This window comes from Nymphaea colorata, chromosome 2 (genome assembly GCF_008831285.2).
Source record: "Nymphaea colorata isolate Beijing-Zhang1983 chromosome 2, ASM883128v2, whole genome shotgun sequence".
NCBI lineage: Eukaryota > Viridiplantae > Streptophyta > Magnoliopsida > Nymphaeales > Nymphaeaceae > Nymphaea > Nymphaea colorata.
In genome coordinates, this window is record NC_045139.1 from 18790630 (window position 1) to 18804883 (window position 14254).

Below are 14254 nucleotides of genomic sequence, written 5' to 3' on the forward strand. Positions count from 1 at the left end.
CTATGCATGATTAGATAATGTATGACCCAATCGAATATATAATATTCTAATGCTTCAAATTCAAACCTGGAGATAGGAATCACGAGGTAGGACTATCTGTTGTTCCAGACCAGGCTGTATTCTTGAACATAAGGCCTGTAAGAAAGAAAGAGCTAAGCATACATAAATAATTCATATAAGAATCAATTATAAGAAAATAACAAAATATAAACGGAAAAATATCCACCAAGCATGATTCAGGAATGTGTGAGCAGACATACTTTACACTAATTTTTAGAAGTGTCTAGACTTTAAATGATCATTAAGGAACCCTTTACCATGAACCTTAAAAATCTGTTTGTGTGGAACTATAACCAAAGAGCAGTCAAGGAAGCATCTCAAGACAATGAAGTTGGTGGAGCATCAGGCATGAAAAAAATAATAATTTCTCCTTCTTAAATCTTCACGCCCCATTTCCTTCCACCCTCCAGAGCCATGGATAATAGTAATAACAAGGTAGAGAGAGTCATGTGAGGGTGCCCACTAGAAGTAAACTAGCCCTTCCTAGCAACACTTTATCCTATGAATAAAAGTACAAACCAAAAAATCATGATTTTTCCATTTTAGGGATTTATAGCATGTGAAGTTCACGGATGTCTAAGGTAGGCAACCTGATGTGGTTAGGCACAATTTAGTGAAAAAGCTAGAGCCACATATGAAACTGTTTGAGGTTTAGGTTCAGTTTCTGACCTGGATTGAGGACTAACTGAAAGACTTGGATGTAATATGTCGAGGCTAACAAGAATATCACCAACAGATCCAGTAGTTGACATAAAGTCATAACTCCATACACTTACAACCTAGTTTAGGACAGATTTCAAGGAGATATAAGCTCAGTCCTCTTCTGATGGGAATCCAAGTATCCAACCTACCACACCATACCACTCTTTGGTTTTTTAATTTGGAAAAGGAATCAGTAGTAGAAATGGAAACACTTCAACATCCTGAACTAACTGGACACTGATCCAACCAATTTGGAAGTTTTGAAACCTAATCAACAAAGAGCAAGCTCATGTTGTGTACTAATACCTTAATTGTGAAACTGATAGACACTTGACTAGCCAAAGAGACAAGTTAATTAAGTATAAATTCATACAAGCAAGACAAGTACCATTCCAATATTACCAGATGTCTCCAAAGAGACGACCAGCAAAATAAGTAGGATTACAATCACTTGACACTTGATAGTTATTGCTCACCACAACAAGTAGAAAGGAAACTAAAAAAAGATGCATTAATGTATTATTATCTTACAATGCTAGCAAAGGAGAAACCAATGAACACAATGAGAATTATTATTTTGACCACCATATGGTTGAGTAAAGGTGCATGAATTTCCTGCAAATAGAAAGGAAATGAAAGAAAACAACAGTCAGAATGCGTTTGGAATTCTACATCCAGGATAACAAGTTTACTTGAACAACCAACAAAACAGTGATGACATGATTTAAATAATAATCTACAACACATGGTGTTTAAGACTTTAAGTATGCAATACAAATGGGAAGGAAAGAAGTTTATCCCTTGTTCGCTTGATCTACGAAAGAAATATATTGAGCACAAAAATCAATCAAGTCAAAGAGAAAAACATGATTACTAACATGACACTAACCACAGGCAGAGCCACAAATTTAAACTAGCAGGAGCACAAAAATCAATATTAACAAGTTACAGAAGAAGAAAATAACAATACATATGTAAGCACACACAGTATAGTACATAATGTAGTGTATCATATGATACATTAGATAACATAACTATGAAAGGAAATGAAATAACACACCCCTGAAACTAGTTCCATGGGTGTAACTATGTGGTACTGGGCGTCAGTTGCACCTTGAAAACATAAGAAAAAGGTTACTTTGGACTTAAAGTCATAAAAATTTCTTAATCCTGAATATTAAGTTTGACATGAAAGTCATTCTTACACACTTAAAATTAAAAAAAATAAATAAATATGAGTTTAAGCTGATTTCATGCAACAAGTTACAGTTTCCATGTTTTTTCTTGTAGAGTTTATGCCTGTATTCAAAAATAAAAAACTTTAGATTTTATGCCCATTAAGTTGTTTAAACTTTAAAGACTGCAAAGAATAAGTCAATACATAATCAAAACTTATTTCTCTACTTTTGATACCCATTTGAGTACCGGCAGCAATTTACGTGGCCAATTTTCATTATTTCTAGTGAACACATGCATGCTGTAAGTAGCATAATTGTTATTTTCTTATGTTTCTGCAATTTATGTTTCTCATTAGAGAATTTTCCTTATTTTCCTATTCTTTTTCTTACTTTGTATTCTTCCTGACTTTTATTATTTTGTAATTTTTAATAATAATAATATATATTTGCCATTTTTTACATTATTTTACATATCTAACTTTGGACCCTAACCAGTACGAGTCACATTACACATTTACAACATGGGTGATAAGAAACAACTAATTGTACTTGTAACAACATATGCAATAAGTTTATTAATAATAACATATTTTTTATGATAATAAAAAGCATTCAATGATGAGAAAAAATGTAATTTTCTATTTAACTAAAGCATCATTAAACTTAAAACTATGATATAACTGTGTTGAAATCTACAGGATATTTGAGCACTTAAATTTTGGAGAAGAAAAGCAGAATGAAAGGTTAAAGAGAGATGAAAGACCACCTTACTAACAAAAAAGTTTCAGGGGATGTGAAATTTGGATGGGATCAGGGTGGGCACCCATCTTGACCCAGTCTAATATAACTGGAAATGATTTGGGAGGAGTCCATACTCCATAAGTGCTCTAATGCAATATTGCCACTGGCACTAACTACAATGTGGAGAAAAGATTCAGTATTGTGTTTGGCAGATACAACATGCCACCTGGATGTGCCATATGACACACTGCAACAGGTAATACAGTACCCTGTGACGTTTTAGCAAACATAATTTATGCATTAAGCAGCAGACAAGACTTCATCAACTCAAATGGTTAAAATATCCATTACTATGTCCTACTTTATAAAGCTTGCGAACTCATGTTTGATATCCATGCAGAGTCTGAATTCAGGTTCGCCTTCGTGGTGCAGGTTTCACAAAATGATAGACTTATATGCACCCCCAAAGCTCATCAATGAGATGGCAGAAAAGCAAGAAAAGAAAAAACCAACAATCTAAAATGATCCCCAGTCCAATGCCTGTAATTCTAACAGCTATAACGAGCCTAAGGATGCACTTCAAAGGTCTTGAAGCCAGGAAAGAAGCAAAAAAATAAAGAACTACTGCAACAACAAAATGCATAGGTAATACTGAAGGAGAATACTAGCGCCAGGTTCTAAGATAGAGGTCCCCAATAAGGAATGACAAGACAACCAGTGACATGGAACATAGGAATAATTCAAATAACTATAACTTACGTGAACTAATAAAAAGCTTCAACATACAAATGATCACTGAGCAATCAAAATTTCCATGTCCAAAACTTACATTCATGTAGCGCTCCAATAAGCCAGGCTCCCTCAAATTAGAATCTAGAAAAGAAGAGAATAAGACATCCACAACACAGTGCACCACCCACAACAAAATGGATTATGACACTGTTTATAACTATAAAAAGAAAATTTTGCACTTTTAAATAGCAAATTGATTTCCAGTGTACCCTTATTAGATCCAGAATTTGAATGTAGTTTTATGCAAGGAAAGCAATCAATTCTATGATCCTCCGCTCTTGAAAAGTCCAGGACTATTAGGGCAGTGAAAGCAGTAATCTGCAAAATGAAATCTAGCAGGACAGCCAAGGCTGCAACACAGGAAGGGAATTTGAGCACTGTGAATAAGGTTATGAGGTGATAAAATGGACAGAGATTTAGAATGGATAATCAAGAGTAACCTGCGAACATTGAGAACACACGACATGCTGGCATAGAAATGATGCTTCCAACAGCAAAAGCTAGTACTTCTGACAGGCTGGCTAATGTTATTGATGGCCCAACTTCTACAAGGGCATTGCTAAGACGTTCTTCCATAGGCAACTCCTTTCTTTGGCGTTTAACAGCATGTACTAAAATACACATATTATCTACTCCAACCTAAAGTGTCAAAGACAGAAAATAACAAAAGGATCAGCAAACAGACTTTAAATTATAAGCATGTGTCCGGAAGTGTCAAAAACATAGCATGTAACTTTGTGAGAGAATAACAACTACATTGGACACTTTCCTGCAGCATCGCCATGAGAGAAATCTTTCCCCAAAATTAGTATCTTACCATTAATATCCTTTGACAGCTTATTCGTGGTCAGTTTTGAAAATGCATTTTACAGTTTAATTGAAACAAATTGGCAGTAGTTTGCTGCTTCTTACAGAGAAGCTAACGACTAATGATGGCAAGGTTTCTGTTCAATATGTTAATGTTTTTTAACTTTTTCTTTCTCAGGTAAATCCATATGCATTTCTCTACAGAACAGCATACATGGTCCTTGCAATTCACAATACCAAAAAATATGGTATAAACATACAGGAGATAAGGTGAGAGCTCGTTATTAGACCATACAATTCCTTCATCATACTAAAGAAAACACAATTGTCCAAATACTAGCTTTAGAATCAAGAAAATGAGAAAAAAAATCATATTTGTCAATTAATAAGAGATAAATAGAAATAAATAGATAAGGATATTCTGTCCCACATGGTGCAGCTCCCATTAGCTCCATGCAGGAAGATAAATAGAAATAAACTTGTTGACGGATATTGGTGTACGGGTCCAGGTCTGGACCCGATCCATATGTCCTAATTAGGGCATACTTATACCATTGTAACCCTAATCTTCCGTGTGAATGAAATCTTAAGAGAGAGAGTGTCTGGCTGCTAGTAGGCACCAGCTCCTCCTCATTCGTGGTTTTTTTTCTCTTGTTGAGGGTTTTTCCACGTTACATCGTGTTCCTCGTTTTCTTTTCTCTGTGTTCGTGTTTCTACATGGTATCAGAGCCAGCGAGGTTGGGACTTTTTTGTGGATAGTGGTGTTTTCTCCACCCGCCGTTGCTGCTGCCGCTGCCGTCGTCATCACCGCCACCGCCATCACCGCCGTTTCCAACCGGCTGCGTCGCCCTGTGCGCCGTCTTCCTTGATCCCTGATGTCGCCCTCTGCTGCTGCTTCTCCCTGACGTCACCCGCTGCCCCTGCTCCCCGACGTCGCCCCTGCTCTGCCGCCGTCGTCCTTCTTCCTGACGTCGCCCTTGCTGCCGCGACTTGCTCCCTGACGTCGCCCCTGCTCCGCCGCCGTTGTCCTTCTTCCTGACGTCGTCCTTGCTGCCTCGACTTGCTCCCTGACGTCGCTTTTGCTGCCACTGCTGACGTCGCCCTTGCTCCTCGCTTCCGCTGGTGCTTCCTGCTATCGCCGGTACCTCCTGTGTTTTACCGCCGCCCGTGCCCTTTGCTGGACTGGCCTGAGATTATGGCAGTCTCTTCTTCGTCTACCGTTAACACCAATCAATCTGAAATCGGGGTGTTCAAAACTGAGAATGTTCCCGCTCAGGTCATTACTCTTCGCCTCACAAAAGAGAACTATTTCCCGTGGTCGGCTGCTATGACTATGGGGATTGCTGCCCCCGGTCGGATTGCCTATATCGACGGACGGAACCCTGAACCGGCAAAGACAAGTGGTGTATGGGACACTTGGTTTCTTGAAGATAATCAAGTGAAAACTTGGATTGTCAACTCTGTCTCTGCCGATATTCAGCCCCTTATCCTTCAGAAGAAGACTGCAAGAGACATGTGGGTAGTCTTAGAGCAAATGTATGGCCAAAAGAAAACAACAATTCGTACTTACCAAATAGTGAAGACTGTCTATGGCCTTCGACAAGGGAACTCTTCTGTTGCAGAATACTATGGGGCTTTGAAAGCCAAATGGGAAGAGCTTGACTATCATGCTGATATTCCTTGGCATTGTCCCCAAGATCAGGCACTTTATGTAGCTCAAGTATTGGAAAACAGGGTGTTCCTCTTTTTAGTTGGTTTAAATGATGAGTTTGAAGGTGTTAGAAGTCAGATTCTGAATTCAGGAGAGGTGCCCAGTATTGAAGATGTGTACGCATGTGTTGAAGCAGAAGAACAGAGAAGGCTGGTTACAAATGAGGGCAAGAGGGATCTCGTACCCTATCATGAGAGATCCGCTCTTGTGAGTCGTGGTACTGGAGGCCTGACTAGATCTCTTCGCAGATGCACTCACTGCAAGAAAACTGGTCATACCGTGGATTATTGTTGGGATCTTCATCCAGAGAAGAAGGGAAACAAAGGGAGGTCTTCTATTGGGAAGATGCCTGTGTCTGAGGTGCCCAAATCCAGTGGAGAAAAAGTCTCCATTTCTGCTGACCAGATTCGTGAACTGAGGGCCTACTTGGGTCGGATTGATGTCAACCAGGCCGAGACACCAGATGAGACAAAGGCTAATCATGCTCTTGCAGTTATTGGCGATACAGGTAACTCTTCTGTGGGGGAATGGATTGTGGATAGTGGTGCCACTCACCACATGACAGGTAACCCAAAATTATTTCATGAATATAAATTATCTTCGGGAAGGGAACGAGTTTCTCTCGCAGATGGTTCCTCTACTGTTGTGGTAGGCGAAGGGACTCTGTCCTTGTTGGACAAATTTCATGTGCGGGGCGCATTACATGTTCCCCAGTTTCCCTTAAATCTCTTGTCAGTTAGTAAACTTACTAAAGAGATGAACTGTGAACTCATTTTTTCTGTCAACCGTTGTGTTTTGCAGGACTTGGTGACAGAGAAGAGGATTGGGATTGGTTTGGCGTCTGATGGCCTATATCGTCTTCCCATACATGTGGCTACAGCTCTTGTGACAACGATCAGCAAGACAGAAAAACGAAGAGAAGATTGTCTTCAGTCCTTCTTGTACTGGCATGAACGTTTTGGGCATTTACCTTTTGGGATTTTGAAACAGTTGTTCCCCAATTTGTGTTCTTCTTTGAATTTGTCTTTGATTTCCTGTGATGTGTGTCAGTTTGCCAAACATGTGAGGGCTTCGTACCCTATCTCTACTAGCTGTGTTAATGAAGCATTTTCCTTGGTTCACTCGGATGTGTGGGGGCCTTCGGGAATTCATACCCGTCAAGGTTTTCAATACTTTATCACTTTTATTGATGACTTCTCTCGGGCTACTTTTGTGTACTTGTTAAAGGATCGCAGTGAGGTTCCTCATATCATAGAGACCTTCATTTCTCGTGTATACTCAATATGGTGGGACTATTAAAACCTTTCGGTCCGAAAATGCCCGTGAGTATATGTGTCAGTCGGTTGAGGATTTTCTTCGAAAAAGAGGGATTGTTCATGAGACGTCCTGTAGTTATACTCCCCCACAAAATGGGGTGGCTGAAAGGAAAAATCGCCAGCTTCTTAATGTCACCAGGGCCCTTCTGTTTCAGAGAAACCTTCCTAAACGCTATTGGGGTGATGCAGTTCTTACTAGTGCGTATCTCATCAATCGCATGCTCAGTCGTGTTCTGAATGGTCGGACTCCCCATTTGTTACTTCCCGGCAGTCGTCAACCATTTCTACCCCCCCCTCGTGTTTTTGGCTGTGTGTGTTTTATACATAATCACAGTCCCAATATTAAGAAACTTGATCCCAGGTCTATCAAAGGTGTGTTTGTTGGGTATTCCCTTACTCAGAAAGGATACAGATGTACTGACCTCACCACTGGCCGAGTCTATGTTACGAGGGATGTTACCTTCTTGGAACATGCCTCTTACTTTGGTGAGAATCCTCTTCAGGGGGAGAAGTCTGTGGTTAGGGAAGAGTCTTCTCAGAGTCAGGAGCTTCAATTTACAGATTTCTTGGACTACAGGAAAGCAGAATCTCTCACTGTTGTTGATGTGCCTGAGAAGGAGGAAGGGTGTGACACTGAGAAGGAAGGCCATCGTTTGTTTGGACAGGTCTATTCCAGACGAGGTGCTCGGACAGAGGAGGTGACTTGTGGTGCGAAATCTTATTCCAATCCCAATGCCACTTCTTCCCTGGATGAACCAAGTCTGACCTTGAAGACTCAGGATGAGGTTGAAAAGGAAAATGAAGATCTTCCCATTGCCCTGAGAAAGGGTGTCAGGTCATGTACTCAACACCCTATTGGTAATTTTGTATCTTATTCCAGACTTGGCAAGGATTACAAGTGTTGTTTCTTCTCTTTCTTTGGCTGTGATTCCCAGGACCGTTGTTGAAGCTCAAAGTGATTCCAAGTGGGCTGATGCTATGAAAGAAGAAATGGAAGCCTTGAGAAGAAACATGACATGGGAGGTTGTGAAGATTCCTGAAGCGGCTCACTTGGTTGGATCCAAATGGGTGTATACCATCAAGTACAAACCAGATGGGAGTGTTGAAAGATATAAAGCTCGTCTTGTGGCCAAGAGGTTTAGCCAAAAATATGGGATTGATTACTTGGAGACCTTTGCGCCTGTTGCGAAAATGAAGACAGTCAGAGTTGTTATATCCCTAGCTGTGATGAAGGAGTGGAAGATGTATCAACTAGATGTTAGGAATGCCTTCCTCAATGGCGACCTCAAAGAAGAAGTATATATGCATATGCCTCCAGGATATGAAGAACCAGAGAAATGTTGTAAGTTGAAAAAGGCTTTATATGGCCTCAAGCAGTCGCCCAGAGCATGGTTCGAACGACTGAGACTAGTAATGCAACATCATGGGTACAAACAAGGGAATGGAGACCACACTCTATTCGTGAAGAAAAAGGAGGGCAGAGTCACTCTTTTACTTGTCTATGTGGATGACATGATTGTCACAGGCAATGATGAGGAGGAGATCATCAAGTTAAAAGGGTTACTGGCTACAGAATTTGATCTCAAGGATCTTGGCAAGCTGAGGTATTTTCTTGGTATTGAGATTGCTAGATCGAGTACTGGTCTGGTGCTAAACCAAAGGAAATACACATTAGATCTGTTGGAAGAGACTGGTAAGTTGGGGTATAGGCCTGCTTCTACCCCACTTGACATCGGGCACAAGTTGAGTCTTAGGGATGGAGAGCCGCTCTGTGAAAAAGCTAAGGGAAGATATCAACGTCTGGTTGGGAAGTTGATTTACCTTACCCTCACGAGACCTGATATCACTTTTGTGGTAAATGTATTGAGTCAATTCATGCATGCTCCTACTGATGCACATCTGAAGGCTGTGGACATAGTATTATGTTACTTGAACAGAAAACCATAGCACGACTATTGCAATTAGAGTTAATAAAGAAAAGACTGTTGTTTCCATCTGAAGGATGTAAACTTTAAAAAAGTTACTAACAAAGAGTAACATTTGACACTGTTATTTACAGGTTTTTTTTTCTCAAGCTGAATACTTAATTCTACCATCCTACTAGTAATAAACGATTCACTAATAATTTTTACATCCATTAAGATGTCGCTCTTTCTAGTCACAGTTCAAACGAAAAATGTAACCCGATTTCGACAAAGTGTAATTCAGGCTAACCTAAACAGACTGTCTCATGCTTCCTGTTGGATCTTATCAAACATAACATATTTTCATCTCCAAAATAATACGCATGGCAAGCAACAATAACTAAGAAGTAAGATTTCTGTAGGAGGACAAACCATATAAAAAGTATATTCATCTATATTATAAGTATATTACTAAGTTTATTGCAAGCAACTGGCAGCACCATTTCTCTACTAAGTTTTATTAGACTTGACAGATTTTCATGAAATCTCAAAACTCAAATCCTCCACCTGATTGATGCCACAGCCTAATTCACCAACTCTCAAGAATCCAAGTGTTCAATTTCCTACTTCCCTTAATCACTTAATTGAGATTTCAGAACCCATATATTTGATGCTTCTGCAATTTATACAGGTATGTTTTTGAGTTTCAGGCCTTCATTAGTCAGCACATACATAAGGGCAATATGGTTTTCACTTCTATTGCAGATTTAATGACACATATATTCCCAAACTGTACCTTTCTTTACCAAAGAAATCATCACCTGCAATATGGCCATATTGAACGAATTATTTTAGTTTCACAAAATAAGTCTTTCAGAAGTACCACTTATGACTGAAAATAAAAAAAGCTCTGTCCCAAGCTTTAAACAACTTCACCAGGTTCTAAATGCTTTAATAAGCAAAATGATCTTCAAGAAATTTAACAGCACAAAGGAAGGATAGAATATTTTCCTTTCAACAAAGCAAATAAAGCTAAACATAGTTGAAACGAAGATGAATGTAAATCGAGTTAACAATCAAGGTAATAACAGTCTTAAAGCATAAATACTTACAGCTAAAACAAGGAATGGGATAACCTCCATGATAATAAGTGTTGACTTCACCCCTAGGGCACTGAAAAATCCAATAGATCCAAGTACAGACAACATAACCACAACAACACCAGAAAGACCAAGAAGCACCTGCAAACAAGTCGCCTGAGGGAATAAAAAAAACTTGCACAAAATATCCAAAAAGAAGTAGAAAAGATTGTGTTTTTTCCATTGTTGATGCTCAACTAGGCTGGGCCTTCTAGGCACCCAAGTGAAAAAAAAAAGTCATACAATTCCTTTGTTCTTTTCTTTTCTTCTTCTTCTTCTACCTTTACCCCTCCCACTTTTCCTTTTCTCATTTGTTTCCTTTTTTTTTCTTCACGTTCTTTTTCTTCTCCTTCTCCTTCTCCTTGTTCTATTTCCTCCGTTTTTTCCTTTTTCCCTTCATCGACTGTTGTCGGCCCGCTTGGGGCCCTGTCTATGTGCCACATAGTCCTTTCTGAAATAGCATTTTCGACTACTAAGAGTATAGGACAAAGTCATAAAACAATAAAAAAGAGAAAAAGAACAAAATAGAAGAAAATAAGCAACTAACAAATTTAGATGCAATTGATGCATCAGCCAAAATGTTTTCTTTTCGTTAGTCCACAAGATAATGAACTCAGACAAAGTTGAATAGGACATGTGCATGTTTATGTACATGTGTGTGTGTGTCTATTGCATATTAAAACATAGTGTTATTTTTCTGAATACATGCATGAGAATAAGCAATTCATGTAAAGAGACATAACACTTAGAAAATATGAATATAAACATTGACACTGCTGATAAGGGAAGGAAGAAACAACCTAAAAGCTATGCATCCTCGTACAAAGAAAGATGTTCGCTTTACATGTGCCTATGCCAAGCATTTTTCAGTAAAAAAAATTATTAATTTTTTTATTTTGTCCTTTTTCTGCCTAAGTACACTTGTACATTATCCTTTTTTTAATGCCTTTGCAACTTTTGTTGGATCTTTGAACTTTATACGCTTGTCGACAAGCTTGCCTAGAGCTTCTTTTGTTCAGGTCACCTCACTTAAAAGTTACTAAAACGCTATAAGCACTTGGGCATATAGTAAGACCATTAGGGATCAGTTCAGATATATTTTGAGCCTTGTCAGAAATACCATTCTCAGGTTTTTATCAGCGAGGTTCTTCTTAGGTATTAATCCGGAAGTTTAGATTTTTCAGAAAAGTCTTGGGGATCCAAAAAACGAAACAGTTAAACAAAAATAATAATAAACTATGAAACTTGAGTTTTCTACTAAATTCCTTCGAAAAATTGATAAAAAAATCAAAATCGTTAAGAAACCTTCAGGAGTTAAAAAAACATAAAAACATGATTTTTTTTTTCTTTCCAATATGTAAGGCTTTTTCTACATATCTTTTGTTTTCCCTTGTTTCCATTATTATTCACGTTTTATGAAAAAGATGTTGACATTTGTGACAGTGGTTGCAAGTAAATATAAGCATTCATTATAGGAGATATAAAGTAATATTTCCAAAATATAATGATAACAATAGGTGCATGAAATGAATCATACCTTGGAGGAAACTATACAGGATGAGAGTTGAGGTGCATCTCCCAATGTAACTGATATATACGCAAACATCACAAGGTAGCTAATCTGTTTAATAAAAAACAAAAACAACAGATTTTCATTAGATTAATTTTAATTGTATAGAAGGACATTGGCTAGAAGCAAAACGTTGCAAGTGAATAAGACATGAATCTTCTTTCTGACTATTCAAAAAGGTTACTCCACAACCCAAAAAAAATAAAAGCATGACCAAATAGTTCCACCACCACTTTTCATATTGAGGAATGAACTTTTCATATTGAGGAATATGATCATTTCAGTTACAAAAGTTTTCAACAAAGATTAATTGAACTCTTGACCATGATCAACTAGTAGCAAAAAAACTTTTAATACCCTGCCCAAACTGTACACGCCAATGCAGTACACCTTTCACTAGAAAGATGTAAAATAGCTTTAGTAGAATGAATGGAAATAAGGGGAAAAGGGCCATTTGTAACTTGGTTCCCAGATGCACTAAGGATACGAGACTCACTAGTATTGTAATTGCATCTGCAGCACTTTCTCTCTTGAGTTCCTCTTGAACAGAACTTTCTGATGAAAAGGAAAGGGAGAGATTATGTGAACTGACCAATGTCACGAGCTCCTCCTGCCATGAAATCCATGAATGAGCAGAATAAGTAAACTAATTAATTACAAAACATGCAAGAAAAAGATCCAACATATCCCACTCTGCTTTCAAACTTAATTTGAATAACTCTCTCCTCTCCCTCTCTCCCTCACTTTCATGCAACATGTATACACACAGCAGAAGCCATATAAAAGAACATCACAAAATTCTGCAGAAAATTAAGGTAGCTATTAAGCTATAAAAGAACTTGATAACCATGTGAAAGCATAGGGATTCTCATCGAAGGCGAGCCAACAACCTTCACTAGATTTATGAAAGCTTTTTCCCATAATACTGCTTTATCATTTTCAGTTCCAGTTGTATCAGCAGCATTACGAACAGGATATGTCACCACAAATGTAGTTGCCTGCCACAAATAGGAGCAAATAGATCACCACATGTGATTTGGAAAAGAGTCAAAAGACAACTCTGCGGATTGATAATTACTATCACAGGATTTAGTAGGTTGGAATCATATTAAGGTCATACCTCTGAGTAATTATTTTCTCTGAACCCTCCTAATATGGTGCTTGGATCAACAGGACCTTGGAATGCACTTAAGCATGTTTGGGCAGAAGTATAATGCTGAGGACATCACATGAAGACCGTTGCGTACACTGATCAGTTTTTATAGGTATAATAGAAACCACTGTTTCACTAAAACAAAGAACTTCCAAACTGCTTGGGAACAAACCTATTAATATTTACAATATGAAAAAAATCACAGTTTCACAAAAATAAATAATTCTCAGCCATAGAAGCGTAAAATTTTCTTCTTACAGTTATAAGACAGAAACAGTTGAGAAGAACCGAGAAATACAACTATGGAGCATTCTCAACTAATATACTCTTCACAAGCAAGGAAGTGATGATGAAAAACTTCAAGTACATCTTCGTAGCATAAAATGAGGCCGTAGATGAGGAGTCAACTTGGCTCTGGCTACCATCTGTTACAACTAGCTAGCATGTCAATTAGGGAACACTTGGATTTATAGTCAAGGGCATTAATCATATTAGGGCATTTGACTAAGGCATGCATTGAATCATATCACAGGCCTTAGTTAAGCACTGCTCACTAAAGTGCAGGCGATTCTATCAGGAAATTTACCTTGACCTCAAGGATACCATAGTCACAGAAAACATGTTTTTTTTTAAAAAACACAAAAAATTGTGATAAATTAAATGACCGTTTAAAACTTAAAAAAAAACACATTTTTTTTAAAACATTAAAAACAAAAAAACGTGTTTTTTTCTAGTTTTTTTCACTTTTTTTTTCAGTTTTTTTAATACCAAATAATTTTTTTTACATTTTCTATTTTTTATTTGTTGCAAATATACTTATATTTTGATGTTTGCTTTATTAGTTTCTCACTTTTTTTTCAAACTTTTTAAAAATTTTAAAAATTTACCATTTTTTCTTGTTTTTTTTATTTTTTTCAAACTTGCCATATTATACCTGAGAATTATACCCGAGAAGAACCTCGCCGTTTAAAACTCTGAGACATTATTTGTGACTATGGATCAAAGCCATTAACTCATGCACATTTTTGTTGCCCCAACTGAAGACAATGTTCACTATTTTGTATGTGCCTTACAAACAAAGCTAACAATTGATCCCACTTATATGAGAGTCACTATAGTGGTCTTAGTTATTCCAGCTCCCTTACAATGCTCTTGGCCAAGGAATGATGACCCTAAGAACT

General features: G+C 37.8%; 1 protein-coding gene across 2 annotated transcripts in view; it reads right to left on the reverse strand.

Moving 5' to 3' along the window:
* The window catches only part of LOC116247583 (uncharacterized), a 54961-nt gene that overhangs the window by 12109 nt on the left and 28598 nt on the right, over window positions 1–14254 (reverse strand). The window contains exons 15-24 of one of the 2 annotated variants that reach the window (XM_031619760.2): window positions 13041–13136; window positions 12811–12918; window positions 12417–12530; window positions 11888–11971; window positions 10324–10452; window positions 3914–4112; window positions 3683–3823; window positions 3511–3554; window positions 1294–1377; window positions 67–135 (exon numbers count right to left, since the gene is read on the reverse strand). In XM_031619760.2, the coding sequence (XP_031475620.1) occupies window positions 67–135; window positions 1294–1377; window positions 3511–3554; window positions 3683–3823; window positions 3914–4112; window positions 10324–10452; window positions 11888–11971; window positions 12417–12530; window positions 12811–12918; window positions 13041–13136 (1068 nt within the window). The remainder of the gene's footprint in view (window positions 1–66; window positions 136–1293; window positions 1378–3510; window positions 3555–3682; window positions 3824–3913; window positions 4113–10323; window positions 10453–11887; window positions 11972–12416; window positions 12531–12810; window positions 12919–13040; window positions 13137–14254) is intronic. The other variant, XM_031619761.2, reaches the window with a different exon arrangement.